This window comes from Myxine glutinosa, chromosome 10, assembly GCF_964187855.1.
Source record: "Myxine glutinosa chromosome 10, kmMyxGlut1.1, whole genome shotgun sequence".
Lineage (NCBI taxonomy): Eukaryota > Metazoa > Chordata > Myxini > Myxiniformes > Myxinidae > Myxine > Myxine glutinosa.
In genome coordinates, this window is record NC_136270.1 from 10,724,034 (window position 1) to 10,740,979 (window position 16,946).

Below are 16,946 nucleotides of genomic sequence, written 5' to 3' on the forward strand. Positions count from 1 at the left end.
CCGTTCAGGAATATGCTTTTACAGATCTTCATCACTGTCCTGAGTGTCATTTTCGCAAAGGTGTCTACGCAAATGTAAACATTAATTTTTGGATTCCTCATGCTCTGAATATTCCAAAAATGTATAGTTTTGCTAATCTACCAAAATTTGGAACGAAAAAACATAGTGAACCTGACTATTATCATACTTTTGTAATGCAGTTGTTATTACCCTCACCAGAGGAGAGGGTATTGCATTTGAGTCCGTTTGTTTGTCTGTTTGTCTGTCTGTCTTTGTCCACACAGAATAAATATGATTACTCCCGCCAGGGAGTAATGCATTCACTCGTGTGTGTGTGTGTGTGTGTGTGTGTGTGTGTGTGTGTGTGTGTTCGTGTGTTCGTAAACAAGATATCTGGAAAAGTTCTGAACGGATTTGGATGAAAGTTGGTGGGATGATTGCCCTTGGGATAAGGAAGACTTGATTAAGTTTTTGGTGAAGCTCAGGATATTATTCTGGATCCAGGAATTTTTTGGGGAATTTTTTTTTGGGAAAGATTTTTTTCTGTTTTACTGCATTAAAGCTTTTATTCTTATTCTTAAATGATGTTTTTCTCCTCTAATTCCGAGATATATCAAAATAAATTCTCTTACAGTTAGGGCATACTTTCTTTTTCATTTATTGTTTTGCGGAGAGGGGATGTTAAACAAAACGTATTATTCCAACTAAACCCACGGCGGGAGTATGCGCTCTACTGAGTGGCGTTCTAGTTTTCTCTGCAACCGTTTGTCTGATTGACAGGAAATTTTCACCATCGCTGCACCTCAACCTGTAGAATTTTATAATGATAATTATGACGTCATAGGTCACGTGGTTCGGCCGCTATCTTGGAAAAACCGAAAAACTTTGCACCTCTATATCTCCGAAAGGGCTGAATAGAAAAAATTGAGACATGGCTCATTGTAAAGAACTCTCCATGGGGAATAAAATATGTTAATGATGATGTCATAGGTGCCTCCATGCCTCCATTATGACGTCATAATTCGACAAGTATAAAACTTCATCTGATAAAGATTCAATTTATTGAGCATAATCTAGGAATAAAGTAGTTCAGAAAAAAAAATGACAACGTCATTGGTCACGTGGTTCGGCCGCCATATTTGCTTTAACACAAAAGCCTTTAAAAAAACCACTGAAAATACATCCTGGCGAGGGTTTGCAATCTCTGATTGCTCTTTTTCTTGTTACTTTTGTAATGAGAAGCGGCTTTGTAAAAACGCCATGAAAAACGCCATGAAAGCGGCAGGAAGTGTGTCATTAACCCTTGTGGGGGTATATAGACTAGAGTAGAGCTACGATCAGATGTGTTTGTGATCAGATGCGTTAGTCGATGTGATAAGCATAGACTGATGTCCAGATTCCTCCAAATGTCTCAGTTTAGTGTTAAACAGCATGAATGACTTAAAAAAGGTAATCATACGTGTTTGTGGTTTAATAGTATTTTTATTTCTGGTAGGAGTGCTCCCACAAAAACATCACGACACGCTATTTATATACGTTGACAAGGCGTTTGGCCAAGGAGGAACCACCCCATTGAGGAGAGGGAATATTATTAGATTAGTAATATTCTTGTTTTGTAATATTAATATTATGCTATTATCATTAGTTTTGTTATGAATTCGCTACATCATCCATCATGTGACCCTTAGTCATCTTGTCAAGTTTGGTCGAGGTTGGATAAGTAACGACCGAATGTGTCAGGTCAAAAATCGTCAGACAGAGATGGACAGACCGACAGACACCAAATTGCGTATTTTAGTATGATGAAAAGTAGCAGAAACTTCTTTTTCTTCTTCTGTAGCTTTGCAAACCAAAAACAATTTGTCCTACTGTATTGTACATGGCTCACAATTGCTGAGTGCTTGGACCAAGAGACACGTATTGCAAGGCAATTCTCGTTTTATTTTATTCCGAACTTGCATGTCCTTGGACAGACTCTCCGGGGATTTTAACATGGGTTCTGGCACAGTCTTACCTTTAGAGCAATACTGGAGGATCTCAAATATCTCCCAAACAAATAAAACGGGATCGTCTATTTAGTCTGACTTTTCTTCGACTGCCAAGGAAAGCGTTATTTATCGCCCTCTATTGACACTGCATCGGAGCAATCTTTTATTTTATTCTTGAATTTGACTCTGGGGGCTGAAACTGGACAGCACAGCTCAGTGGTGATCATTGATTAAAATGTGCAGATGCCAGTTAACTTTGAAATGTGTACAACCAACATTGCCAACCAACTTTACAACCGTTCTCACAAGGATAATTTAATTTAATCATTTTCCATGCCAGTGGGATTTAAGTCATTTGACTCATCAAGTCTCTTCTTTATCCACAACTCATTAATTTAGCTTACCAGTTACAACTCATTCCCCCCAGGACACGCTCAGCCAGACATGCGGATGCCGAGGAAAAGTCTACATTCGTTTTTCTCATTGCCCAATGGTGTATTTTAATCAGGATTTTTGTTGATCTTGATAATTATCATCCTTAATTTTTTTTATATATCAAGTTGGTCGAGTTTGGAATCATGAAACCCATGTTGAATGCTAAATTTCACACCATTGCATGAGTATTTGAGTACTTGGAGAAATTGCAATTGTGTGAATGTCCAACATGTTGCAACATGCACCGCTGTTTGATTTTTCTCCTCCCAGCAACGCAGACATCATGGACCGACTTCTGAGGCTGGGTGCAGGCGGAATGACTGGTCTCGGTCAGGTGAGGCCTTGATTTTGTAAACACAGCAGGCTTTCTCTCACCTGAAGCACCGGGCAGCAGCAATGCTTGCTGCGTCTTGCAACGAAGATTTATTTCAAGATAACTTGCCCCGAGTGTCACATCCAGTTATCCCTTACTGCACATCTCCTTTCCGTTTCGGCTTTTATGCCTTTTTATATTGATCATGCCACTTTCCGCTTTACCTTGCACGCTTGACAGTTTTTTTTTTTTGTTTTTTTTTTGCTGAGCATTGATGTAGCTTTATTTTGATTTGTCTGAAGCTTTGGTGGTCGGTTTTTCACATCATAAAAGTTAAAAACCAAGATATTCAGCACACACTTCATTTATATCTTGATTGTAATTTGGGTGTGACACCTGTTAGTAGTTAATTACAAATAACACGTTTCCAGCTCCCGAGTGACTCATCCGCATCACACGAGCTTCGAGCCATTCCTCCTCTGCATGGAAGCGACGGGCTCATTTGTGGGGTGTTATATTGAAACAGCAGGGGGTTCCAAACATGAGCTGTGTGCGTGTGTCTCCGTGTGTCTCTGTTTGTGTCCTTGTCTGTGTGGTTTTTTTTTTGGTTTTTTAAATATTTTTTTCATTTTCCCGTCACACCGTTTTCTGACACAGGACGAAGTATATACAACTAAGGAATGCTTAATCGGGTGAATCATAGGACACTTCCTATCTATATTGTATATCAAAGTGGTGTCAGCCTGATGCTTATTACCCTGCACAGCGCACATGCGAAGCGAAGAGTGGTGTTAAACAATTGGCTCACTTCTGTCTGTCTGTCTGTACTACTGTCTACAAATGACAGTTTATGATGGAGCAACACTTGATTTCAGTTGAATGTTATATTCTGAACATGAATCGGAAAACGAACCTGTAATTTAGCAGTCCTCTGCAGACAGACATAAGTTACCTCTGCCACCGAAGGTGGACATAAGTTATGTTTTCACCCTTGTCTTTGTTTGTTTGTCTATCTGAACAGGTCAAAGTTGTGGATGGATTCGGACAAAATTTGGTGGAGAGTTTGGTGTGTGATAATGATGAAATGATTACATTTTGGTGATGATTCGGATCTGGATACTAGAATTTTAAAAGCGATTATTCACCATTGAGAGAAAGAACCGGCACAATATCTCGGTTATCGATAGATTCGGATGAAACATGGTGGCTACATTGGGTGTGTGGCACAGACTAATCAATTCGATTTTGGTGAAGGTCTGAATCCAGATCCGGATACGAGATTAAAAAAAAAGTGATTCTTCTCATTGAGTGATATGGCCAAAAACAATCCATAACCTGATATCACAAAAAGTTCTGGACATGTTATGACAAAACTGGGTGGATGATTTGATTAGGCGACAAAAACTAGCTGATTAGATTTTGGTTCAGGTCCAAATCCATATCTGGCCTATCGGTGGGATACAAAATGTAACCTGTTCAGCCTGGCGGAGGTATGCGCCGTTCTAGTTTGGCTCTGAATTTGTGCCGGTCGCACATGCGTAAAGAGGAATGAGATTGTTTTTATTTAATCTGTCTGCCTGTCCAGCAGTCAAACAAAATTGAAAATAATTCCAAACAGGAAACTTACTGTTTTTAGCAATGTATTAAAGCACACAAGCAACAGGCATGAGCACTTATTATTATTATTATTATTATTATTATTATTATTATTATTATTATTATTATTATTACCCTCGCCAGAGGAGAGGGTGTTGCATTCGAGTCCGTTTGTTTTTGTCTGTTTGTCCGCACAGAATAAATATGATTTTCTTTGCAACCGTTGGTCCGATTGACAGGAAATTTTCACCAAAGGTGCAACTCCACCTATATAATTTTTCAAAGATAATTATGACGTCATAGGTCACATGGTTCGACCGCCATCTTGGAAAAATCGAAAAACTTTGCACCTCTATCTCGGAAAGCGCTGAATTGAAAAAATAGAGACATGGCTCATTGTAAAGAACTCTCCATGGGGAATAAAATATGTTAATGATGATGTCATAGGTGCCTCCATTATGACATCATAATTCGACAAGTAGAAAAATTTCTTGAGCATAATCTAGGAATAAATTAGTTTAGAAAAAAAATAATGATGACGTCATTGGTCACGTGGTTCGGCCATCATATTTGTTTTAACACAAAAGCCTTAAAAACCACTGAAAATACATCCTGGTGAGGGTTTGCAATCTCTGATTGCTCTTTTTCTTGTTATTATGATTATTTCATATGCCCGGTGTGTACCCCGGTTTAGAATAGGTACACCGTATCCCTGCGTGTCGTAAGAGGCGACTAAAAGGGTTGGCGTCAGGAAGGGAATCCGGCCATAAGAACATTGCCTCAAAAAGAGAACCATGACAATTACAACTACATATGGGCAGGGTACAGCCCGAAGTACCCTGTGGGGGACCCCACTCCCTCTCGTCAAAACTCAAGGTGGGGAACCCGATCGAAGCAAGGGTGGAAATCATTCCATTTATGACGACGAAACGTCTGATGCCCGACATGGAGATCGGTTTCTGTGGTTTGGGACATGGAATGTAGCGACAATGACAGGGAGATCAGGAGAAGTGGTGGAAGTATTGGTCAGAAGAAGAGTGGACATATGTTGTGTGCAGGAGACGAGATGGAAGGGAAGTGGTTTGAGAATGGTGAAGGGAAGTCAGGGACAAATACAAGTTTGTGTGGCAAGGGTGCCCAGAAGGTGTGAATGGTGTTGGTGTCCTGTTTTCTGAGGAGTTTGGAGACAGTGTGTTGAGTGTGACGAGAGTGAGTGAAAGGTTGATGATGGTGAAAATGATGATTGGAAAACTCTTGGTGAACGTCATCTCAGGATATGCTCTGCAGGTTGGTCGGAGCGATGAAGAGAAGGACAAGTTCTGGTGTGCGATAGAGAAGCTGATGGAAAACGTGAAAGATGAGGAAGTTGTTGTGGTAGGAGGAGACCTAAATGGACATGTGGGAAGGAGTATGGACGGTTTTGAGGGAGTTCATGGGGGTTATGGATATGGTGTGAGAAATGGAGAAGGTGAAAGGATTTTGGAGTTTGCTGATGAAGCTGATTTGTTGATTTGTAATACTCAGTTCCAGAAAGAGGATAATAAGCTTGTTACATACACGTCAGGTGGGTCGACGACAACCGTTGACTACCTGCTGGTGCGTAGGCGAGATAGGGGGCACCTCTGGGCCACAAAGGTGATCCCGGGGGAGGGAGGCTGTTTCACAGCACCACTTGGTTGTCTGCGACGTAAGGGTGAACGGTGCGAGGAGAGCTCGGTGGGTGAAGTACCAACCGAGAATGAAGGTGTGGAGGTTGAAAGAGGTGACAGTGAGGGAGGCATTAAAAGAGAGGCTGAGTATGGTAGAGGATGATGTGGTTGAGCTTGAAAGTGGTTGGATGTCAATGAAAGATAGTCTGTTGGGAGCCGTTGGTGAGGTATGTGGATGGACAAAAGGACCACCGAAGTACTCGGAAACATGGTGGTGGGATGATGAAGTTGGAAAGAAGATTGACGAGAAGAGGAAGAAGTTCAAGGAGTGGCAGAAGGCGAAGGGTCCGGGGCAGAAAAGGCAGAGCATGAAATTTATAAGGCATCCAAGAAGGCTGCAAAGAAATAGGTAGCAAAGGCGCATGAGGCATGTAGGAAAATGTTCGGAGAACGCTTGGATTTGGAAGAGGGTCAGAGAGCGGTATTCAGGATTGCAAAGCAGATAGCGAAAGAGAGGTGTGATGTGATGGGGGTGAGTTGCTTGAAGGATGAACTGGGACAAATCGTTGTGGACCCAGATGGAATAAAAGGAAGATGGAAGAGATATATGGAAATATTGTTGAATGCAGAGAATGAATGGGATGGCAACATAGAGAGTAACCCAGTTTTAGGACCGGCAGAGAAGATAACCGAGAAGGAAGTTGAGGAAGCGATAAAAGCAATGAAGAGTAGAAAAGCGGGAGGGCCGACGGGAGTTGCGGGAGATATGTTGAAGGCAGCGGGAAATTGGGGTGTGAAGAGAATGACAGAGATCTGCAATCTGGTGGTGAAAGAAGGCCGCATTCAAGTGGATTGGGAACTGAGTACCCTCGTCCCTCCATACAAGGGGAAAGGTGACCCTCTGGACTGTGGCTCGTATTGAGCGATAAAGTTATTGGAGCATGGAATGAAGGTATTGGAAAGGGTGTTGGAGAGGAGGATAAGGAAGAAAGTGAAGATTGATGAAATGCAGTTTGGATTTATGCCAGGAAGAGGAACGACAGACGCGCTTTTTATTGTGAGGCAGTTGCAGGAGAAGTACATGGAGAAGAGGAAGAAGTTGTTTCTTGGGTTTGTTGATCTGGAGAAAGCATTTGATAGGGTTCAACGTGAAGTAGTAACATGGGCATTGAGGAAGTTAGGAGTGGAGGAATGGTTGATCAGAGTAGTGATGGCAATGTACAAAAGAGCGTGCACAGCTGTAAGGATGAAGGACGGGAACAGTGGTGAGTTTGAGGTGAAGGTGGGAGTGCATCAGGGGTCGGTACTAAGTCCACTACTATTTGTAGCTGTGATGGAGGTGCTGGCTCTGAACGTAAAGGAGGGTTTACCGTGGGAGTTGTTGTGTGCAGATGATCTGGTGTTGATTGCAGAAAGTATGGATGGACTAAAGGAGAAGATGAACAAGTGGAAGGAATGTATGGAGATAAAAGGTCTGAAGGTGAATATCGGAAAAACGAAGGTGATGGCAAGTGGTAAAGCATGTGGTGAGGTGGAAAGAACTGGGAAGTGGCTGTGTGCAGGAAGGGTGTCAGAGTGAATTCAATGTACAATGTGCGCTGAGTGGGTTCATCAAAAATGTAGTGGTTTGAGAGGGTCATTAACCAGTGTGGCAGCTACATTCAAGTGTAAAGTGTGCACAGAGGGAGCTGCAGATGGAGGAAATGTTGAGTTGGATCTTGGAGACGGCGTGAAGCTGGAAGGTGTGAAAACATTTTGTTACCGAGTCGACATGCTGAATGGAGAAGGTGGATCAGATTCGGCAACGGTTGCTTGAGTGAGATGTGCATGGAAGAAGTATCGGTAACTGAGTGGCGTGCTGACGAGGAGGGGAGTGTCGTTGAAGCTGAAGGGAAAGGTGTATGCTGCACGTGTGAGAAGTGTTATGATTTATGGGAGCGAGACATGGGCAATGAACGTAGAGCAGCAACGAAGGCTAGAAAGGGTGGAAATGCGAATGGTTCGGTGGATGTGTGGAGTATCGTTGAGAGAGGGGAAGACAAATGATGAATTGTGAAAGATGATGGGAATGGAGCCTGTGATGGATGCTGTGAAGAGAAACAGTTTGAGATGGTTTGGTCATGTTTTGAGGAAGGATGAAAGTGACTGGTTGAGAAGAGTGATGGAAATGAATGTAGAAGGAAGTAGAGGACGGGGAAGACCGAGAAAGACTTGGCTAAAGATGGTGGAAGAAGAAATGTGGGCAAGGGGTTTAACAAGGGGAGATGCAGAAAATAGGGCAAAATGGAGAAGATTGTCATGGGGACCGCAAGGTAACCCCCGCTCTTGCATGGAAAATGGCCTTAAAATGCCTGTTGTTTGTTGTTTGTATGATTATTTCGTATGCAGCCTGTGGCTGCTGTTTGCATCATTGCTGGAAGTGTGGATGTTCCAGTGTTCCACTGATGCCATGCCACTTGTGTCTAGTAAGCTGGTACTCATTTTGCCAATCTCAGAATTATGACAGGCTGAGTCAACCCACCAGGTGTTATTTCCCAGATCAAATTCTTAAGCCAGCCACTGTAACTGTTAAGCCAGCACCATGCTTATCATGAAGAACTATGGAATGAATAAATGATCGTTTTAAGGCCATTTTCCCCGCTAGAGTGGGGGTTAGCCTTGCGGGCCCCATGACAATCATGGTTCCCTGTTTGAGGCAGTTTTTATGGCCGGATGCCCTTCGTGAAGCCAACCCTTGGTCGCCTCTTACGATGCGCAGGGATACGGTGTACCTATTCTAAACCAGGGTACACACCGGGATCATTCATCCCAGCAAGCTGGTACTCAATTTGCCGACCTCGGAAGATGACAGGCTGAGTCAACCCCCCTGGCGTTAATTCAGCGATCGACCGGGATTCGAACCCAGGATCCTCGGATCCTAATCCAGCACCCTAACCGCTAAGCCAACGCCAGGCATTGTGGTGTTATGAAGACCATGAAGACCACCAACACCATGAAGAACTAATGCAATGTGATCATTGTGGTGTTAAAGAAAACTGCATCAATGGCGGTAAACTTCCAGAATTTATTTTTAATGCTATGTTACCGATTTGAATCACCTTGTTTGGTGATGTTTTCACGTTTGGCTAATTGAGTAAAGATTACAGTCGTGGCCAAAAATATTGGCACCCTTGCACTTTTTTCGAAAAATGCACCATTTCTTCCAGAAAATTGTTGAAATTAAAAAATCTTTTGGTATCCTCATATGTATTTCTTTGGTTTGCAGTGGAACAAAACAATTACATTATTATTCACTGCAATATGATCTTAACTTATTCTACACAGAAATCCGAAAATGGCCCACACAATGTTAAAGGCATCTTTTAGAAGTTGTTATAATTAATTAGATTTCAAGCAGGTGATTCTACTTTACTTATGAATTGATCTCACCTGAGGTGAGTTGCAGGTGCCTGAAATATAAATATCACTCATTCAATCAGTTTTTTTTTTTTTGTTTTTTTTGTTTTTTTTGTATACAACATCGAGGCTCGTGAAAGAGCGAACATTAATCACACAGAAAGACAAACCGACACATAAAACATATAACATAGGGAGCGGTAGACAAGATGGGGAGAGAGGGGGAAGGACACAAACACAACATTTGAGAGCAGGGACCGAGAGACATGGAGACATCGAGAGATCTGAGAGAGGGCGAGGGCTTTGGGGGGGGGGGGGGCGTGGGAAGGGGGCGGTGGGAGAGGTATAAAACATATGGACACTGCCAGGACTTCCAGGAAAGAAGTTGGAATTTCAAACAAGGTGGATCTGGGGTGAATTAGCGGGGGTAGAAAAGATCAAGGTTTTGGATGGGGGAAGATAAGAGATGGTGGTGAACAGCTGTTTTAAAGACCTGGAGGGAGGAGTGGGATTGAAGGGAGTGAGGGAGTTTGTTCCAGAGGCGGGAGAAAAGAGGAATGAAAGAGTGAAGGTGAGCAGAGAGCTGAGATTTCGGCAGTTTAACCATCAGAGGGTTGCTGGCAGATCTTGTGCGACCTGTAGGAATATTTGGGGGACAGAGCACAGAGAGAGCTGGGGGTGCAAGGCCGGAGAGGAGTCGGTAGAAGACAGAAAGACCACCTACCTGCCTGCGGTGAGTGAGTGAAAGGCCCTCAGAGATAGCTTCATCGCGGGAGATTCCAATAATTCTGAAAGCTTTGGTTTCAACAGCGTGAAGCCGAGCTAGGTGTGAGGCAGGAGCACCGGCCCATAGGGGAGAACAGTATTCCATTGAGCTGCGGATGAAAGCCTTGTATGTGGTGAGGAGCTCAGGTGTGCCGAGGAAGGACTTCGCACGACGGAGGATGCCCAGTCGGCGACTGGCTTTGGAGGCCAGCTTGGAAATGTGGTTTTCCCAAGAAAGATCATGGCAGATAGTGAGACCCAAAATCTTGAGCGACAGAACTTCTTGGAGAGGATTGTTGAGAAAGTAGATGGGAGGGTTGTCCAGTCGATCTTTTCGGAGAGACATAGTAAGAGTGTGAGATTTGTCAGGATTGAAAGACATGTTCCACTTGTTTGACCAGTCTGTGATTTTGTCCAGGTCTTCAGAGAGTGAGGAGGCAGCAGACTGCCGATCTGAGGGCAGAGGAATGGAGCGGCAGAGAGTGGAGTCATCAGCAAAGAGATATAGAGGATTTTCGAGAGAGTCAGAGAGATCATTGATGAAGACCAGAAAAAGCATGGGGCCCAGAACACTGCCTTGGGGAACTCCAGCCTGAACAGGAAGAGGAGATGAGAGAAACCCATTCAGGGCCACACGTTGACGACGACTAGAGAGGAAGTCCGCCAGCCATGCGTGGAGATTTCCATGGATACCAAAGGAGGAGAGTTTGGTGAGCAGAGCGGGGTGCCAGACCGTGTCGAAGGCACGTGATATGTCGAGGGAGACAGCTCTAATTTCCTGTTTGGCATTGAGGACCTCCATCCATTGTTGAGACAGCAGAAGCAGCATGTCCAGAGTAGAGTGACCTGGTCTGAAACCAAATTGATGATCAGAGATCAAGCCATTGGAGAAGAGGAAAGATTTCATATCCAAAGCAATGATGGATTCCATGACTTTGCTGATAATTGGGAGAAGGCTGATTGGTCTGTAGTTGCTAGGATCTGTTTTTGCACCTTTTTTGTGCAAAGCGGTGATGTTGGCTGATTTCCAAGCAGATGGCAGTTGACCTTGAGCAAAAGAGAGGGTGAAGAGAACAGAGAGAGGGTGAGAAAGAGCAGCAGAGCAGGATTTTAGGACCCGTGGGCTGATGCCGTCGGGTCCAGTTGCAGAATCAGAGTCGAGGGTTGACAGAAACTTTTCCACCTTGTCAGGAGGAAAGGACACGGAGTCCAGGAGCAGCAGGGTACGACTGGGTATGGTGGGTACAGAGAGGGATGGGTTTGGGACACAAGATTTAGAGGCAAACACAGAGTTGAGGCATTCAGCTTTTTCACGTGCGGAGTCAGCTGTGTAGCCGTTTGAGGGGATGGAGGGGGAACAAACACCAGAAACAGATTTGACCAGACGCCACCAGGATTTGGAAGAGGGAGACAGATAAGAGAGTTCGGTCTTGAGAACGGAGAGATATTGTTTCCTGGCTCTCCTGAGGGTGGACACACACTTGTTTCGGGCTTTGTGAAAGGAAATGAGATTTCCTTCCGTTGGATTTGCTTTCCAGGAGACGAAGGCAAGTTGTTTCTGGGCAACAGCCTCACCACAAGATTCCGTGTACCATGGACGGGAGGAAGGGTATGACAACTGAAGATGAGATGGGATAAATCTGTGCATGAGAGAGAGCAATTTACTTTGGAAGAATTCCCAGGATGAGTTGATGTCAGAGGTGGTAGAGATGGGAGACCAGTCCAGATGATTGATGGCTGCTTGAAGACCGTGCCAGTTGGCCTGAGTGAAATGCCAGACTCGTCGACGCTGAGCAGGCTCCCTGAGGATGGTCAGAGAGATGTCCACTTTAACAAGGACATGATCAGATGATCAGATCGGAGCAGAAGAAGAGCAGCAGACATTTTCAGGGAAGTTAGTCATAACAAGTCCAGAAGAGAAGATGTTCCGTTGACTGAGATCCGGGTCGGGAAATTGACAGATTGTGTCAGTCCCAGTGAGTCGCAGAAGTCCTTTGCTGAGGAGCCATGGCTGGTGAGAGAGGTACCCACACCCAGCCAACTGGCATGATGACAGTTGAAATCACCACATATGAGGAAGAGAGAGTTGGGATGAGTAGATAGAAGTTGGTCCATATCATCAGACAGCGAGATGTAGATGGAGTCATCACTGTTTGGTGGACGGTACAACACACATATGAACAAGAGGTGGGAGCGAAGGGGAAGCCGTAGCCAGAGGTATTCCTGGGGGTGAGGTGGAGAGAGTGCAGTGCAGGGCGAGTGAGGAAGAGAGTTTTTGATAAAGATAGCAACCCCGCCTCCAGGACGAGGCTCAGGTCTATCATACCGGAGGAGGGAGTAGCCTGGGAGAGATACTATGGAATCAGAGACATCATAAAGGAGGAAAGTTTCTGTTAAGCAGATCACGTCTGGTTTGACAGAAGCAACCTGTATGGAGAGATCAGTTAAGTTTGAACGAAGGCCCCGGATGTTTGAGGTCCATACCGTTAATGAAGAGGAAGGGGGAGCATCAGATACAGAACAGGGGGGAGGAGGGGTAGGGTAAGATGTGGAAGAGGTGGAAGAGGTAGGGAGAGCTGTTGAAGGTGTGTCAGAGATTTCAGAATAGCTCAGAGAAAGGGAAGGATGGGGCGGACAAAAGGTTTGATGGTGATTGGGTGAGCCACAATGAGGTGTTATTTGAGGAGGGGGAAGAGCGAGGCAGAAGGTTGGGGGAGATGGAGGGGAGAGTTTGAAGGGGGAAGAAGCGGGGAGGACGCTTTGAGGAGGGGGAGTGAGAGGGGGGAAATTGAGAAGCAATGAGGGTGGGGAGATTTGAAGGGGAGGGGTGAGGGGGGAGTTTGGGAGGGAAGGGACAAGGGGAGGGATTTGAAAGGGATGGGATATGGGGGAGATTTGGAGGGGAGGGGTGAGGCAGGAGTCTAGGAGGGGAGGGGCGAGGGGGCGTCTTGGCGGGGAGGGGTGAGGGGGTAGTTTAGGAGGGAGGGGGCAAGGGGGGAGATTTGAAAGGGATGGGTGATGGGGAAGATTTGGAGGGGAGGGGTGATGGGGAAGATTTGGAGGGGAGGGGTTATGGGGAAGATTTGGAGGGGAGGGGTGAGATTGGATTTTTGAAAGTGTACGATTTATGGGAAACGAACATTTATTGCAAAATGAGTTTCTTGTGACCTTCGAGTTAAAAATACGTTTAAGGACGCTGGATGGAGGATGGAGTGCAGGAGAGTTTAGGGAATGTAGAAAAAAGGCACTATAGGAGATGGATATTTTTTTGGGGATGAATTGATTTGGTGAGCAAGTCGAAAGCAGCCTTTTAAAGAAGAAGAAGAAAAAGGTGTTATAAAATATGACGGAATACATAACTTGAGGGGAAAGTGTAAACATTGAAGGTTAATGAGTGAAAACTATCTGGGGAAATGGGGGAGAAACACGTGGTCGAAGAACGAACGAACGAATAAGAATGAATAAACGAATGAGAACAGAGAAGGAAATGTTTTTTTTTTTTTTTTTTTTTTTTTTTTTTTTTTTTTTTTTTTTGAGTTGAGATTTACACAAGGAAGTAGGCTATGGGTGAAAAGACTGGGAATACAGAGAACGAAAGTTATTGGATCACAAACGACGGACCGCTGAGAAAAACAAAGCCTCAAGGTTGTACAGTGCACACTGTACAAGGCCTCAAGACACGACACGAATTAACACGATTTTCAATACAGGTATGAAAGATTTGCACCGAAAAATCTTCGTCGGGACACAATATACGTACAACACCATAAATAAATAGTTTTAACGAAAATACAAATGGGAACAATCACTTAACTTCGATTTCAAATCGTTCGTGACGCGGCAAAGGCCTTGCTCGCGACACGGCAAACAGACGATCAATTTATGAAAGATAAACACCGAGAAACAACCAAAGTTGCGCACAATAACTTCACACACCGAAAGATAAATACAGTTTCGACAAAATACAATTGTGAACAGACTTAACTTCGAAAAACGTGGAGACCGTGTGGAGCTTCGAAAATCCCTGCCGCCGTCTCCAAGATCTCGCGAGAGTGAGTTTGGAGAAGAGAAGAGGAGAGTCATGAGTCAAGAGAGTCAAGTTTGAATGGAGAAGAGGAGTCATTCTGCTGTTTTGTGTCAGTGTGTACCGCAATGAGCATGGAGAAAATAAAGAAAACCAGAGAATTGTCTGAGGAGGTCAGACACAAGATTGTAGCCAATCATGGACAATCTCAAGGCTACAAGTCCATCTCCAGAGACCTTGATGTTTTTGTGTTCACCGAACGCATGCAATGTTATCAGGAAGTATAAGGCCCAAGCACTGTAGCCAACCTCCCTGGACGTGGCCGCAAGAGAAAACTTGATTGAATATTGCAGTGAATGATTGTTCAAATGGTGGCGAAAGCACCTCAATCAACTGCCAAACAGATTCAAACTGACCTTCATGCACACAGTGCGACAGTTTCAACCCACACCATTGGTCGCCCACTCAATGAAAGGGAGTTTTATGGTAGGTGACGTAGAAGGACCCCACTGCTAAGAAAGCCTGACTGGAGTTTTCCAAAACACACCTGAACAATCCAAAATCCTTCTGGAAGAATGTCCTGTGGATAGATGAGAGACCAAATTAGAGCTTTTTGGTAAAGCACATCTCTATGGTTACAGAAAACAAAATGAAGCCTTCAAAGAAAAGAACACCTTCCCTGCAGTTAAACAAAAGAAGTTCAGTGAAGTTATGGGATTGCTGTGCTGCCTCTGGCACTGGATGCCTTTAATGTGCATGGCATCATGAAATCGGGAGATTACCAAGGCATTTGGAGTGCAATGTTCAACCCAGTGTCAGAAAGCTGGGTCTCTGTCAAAGGTCAGGCAGCAGGACAATGACCCCAAACTCACTTCAAAAAGCACTCAGGAATGGTTCAAGACAAAACACTGGACTGTTCTGAAGTGGCCAGCAATGAGTCCAGATCTAAATCCCATTGAACACCTGTGGGGAGATCTGAAAAAAGCAGTTGGGAGAAGGCACTCTTCAAATCTGAAAGAACTGGATCCGTTTGCACAATAAGAGTGGGCCAAACTGCCAGTAGAGAGGTGTAGGAAGCCGATTCATGGCTACAGGAAGCACTTGACTGCAGTTATTTTGTCCAAAGGCTGTGCTACCAAATATTAAGTCAAGAGTGTCAATAATTTTGTCATTGCCATTTCTTTTTATTTTATGATTTAAAAGGATATATTAAGTTCTGAATCAGAAACAAAGGTTCTGTAATATTAACAGTGAAATAAAGAATTGTGGAGACCAAATACTTTTGAAATTTCAACGTATTTTTAGAGATAATTGTGTTATTTTTTTAACCCTTTGAGTACGGGATTTTTTTTTGATTAAAAATACCCCCGGTACGGGATTAATTTGGCATTTTGGTACGGGAATGCAACCACGTACTGACGATCTATTTATAGGTATAGGCGATGACGTCTAGTAACGTCATTTGTACACAAAACTTTTTCGGTGGTTGCGGCACTGGAAGTCATCCGTACTCAATGGGTTAAAAAGTGGAAGTGTGCCAATATTTTTGGCCACGACTGTATATTGTCATGTCAAACGCCCAGCCAATGCAGGTGCTCTGAGCTGGGGGTTTGTACAACCACTGCGAATAACTGAAACGGTGTTTAAAGTTGCTGCAGTTCCGATTGTAATACTTCCCCCAAGGATCACTGAAATGCATGCAGAGTTTGGCGGTTGGTTGCACACGAAGGCAAAAGGCTGGAAGACGTTTTTAAAAATTAATATGTTTATTATAAAATAAATACGGTGGATGTGGAATGGACAAGACGTTATTTACGATACGGAACAGGCTTTCACTCAAAAGACCCAACAAAAGGGGAAGAAAGAACATGCAAACTCGTGTACAATGAAAGAAAGTAATATTAAAACCCAAACAGTGGCTGTGAACATGGGACAGACTCAAACTGGACAATGGGGTAGCAGGCGAGGACTTTCAGCAGGCACGAGCTGGTGTTGCCGCAGGTGGTATAGTTGTCCATTTTGGCGTGGCACAGTGTGAAGTGCGGCTTGGAGAGCGATGGGGGATGGGATGCCAGGAGACAAGGGCGTGATGATGATGAGCGATGTCTGTGACTCTTAAAATTTGAAAAACAAAGAAAATCAAAACCAGAAAAATGTTATGTCTTGCTTCCTCGCTTGACATTCAGCATTTAAAACGACAGAGCACAGATATCCCCCAAAGGTTGGCGTCCATGGGGAGTATGAAATCCCTCCCGAGGAAGTGTGTGTGTGTGTGTGTGTTCGTGTGTGTGTGTTCGTGTGTGTGTGTGTGTTCGTGTGTGTGTGTGTGTTCGTGTGTGTGTGTGTGTTCGTGTGTGTTCATGTGCACTCCGTCCCGAGCCTTACATCATGTAAATAAAAAAGGATGTTTGTTTAGTGATAGGACAGATTTGTGATTTGCTGTTCTGTACCAATTACATTGATATTCCTTTCCTATCCGAGTCAAGCATGAGCCTTCATTTTGCTTTAATATTTTTTCCATTTCTAAAATGGCCTTGGAGATTTTCTTTTCAACCATTAACCAAAGTCAGACATTTCAACTTGGGAAACCTAAAACATTTGAATTTTGTGGAAGTTTGGCTTAAACCAAACTATCCTTATAATTTTAAGGAGATTATATTCAAAAGTAGAACGTTTCATTTGGTGCACACTATCGGATGCAAGTTGTGCTTGCTATACAGGTCAAACATCATGTTTTGAAAAGTGGTTACCATGAGCAACTGACTTTCTGCAGAAGGCAC

At 44.0% G+C, this 16,946-nt stretch overlaps 1 protein-coding gene across 3 annotated transcripts in view; it reads left to right on the top strand.

The window, feature by feature from the left end:
* The window catches only part of PSMD14 (proteasome 26S subunit, non-ATPase 14), a 164,110-nt gene that overhangs the window by 41,511 nt on the left and 105,653 nt on the right, over positions 1–16,946 (top strand). For all 3 annotated transcript variants that reach the window (XM_068102652.2, XM_078785340.1, XM_078785341.1), the window contains one exon: positions 2,694–2,757. In XM_068102652.2, the coding sequence (XP_067958753.1) occupies positions 2,707–2,757 (51 nt within the window). In that variant the 5' untranslated portion in view covers positions 2,694–2,706. The remainder of the gene's footprint in view (positions 1–2,693; positions 2,758–16,946) is intronic.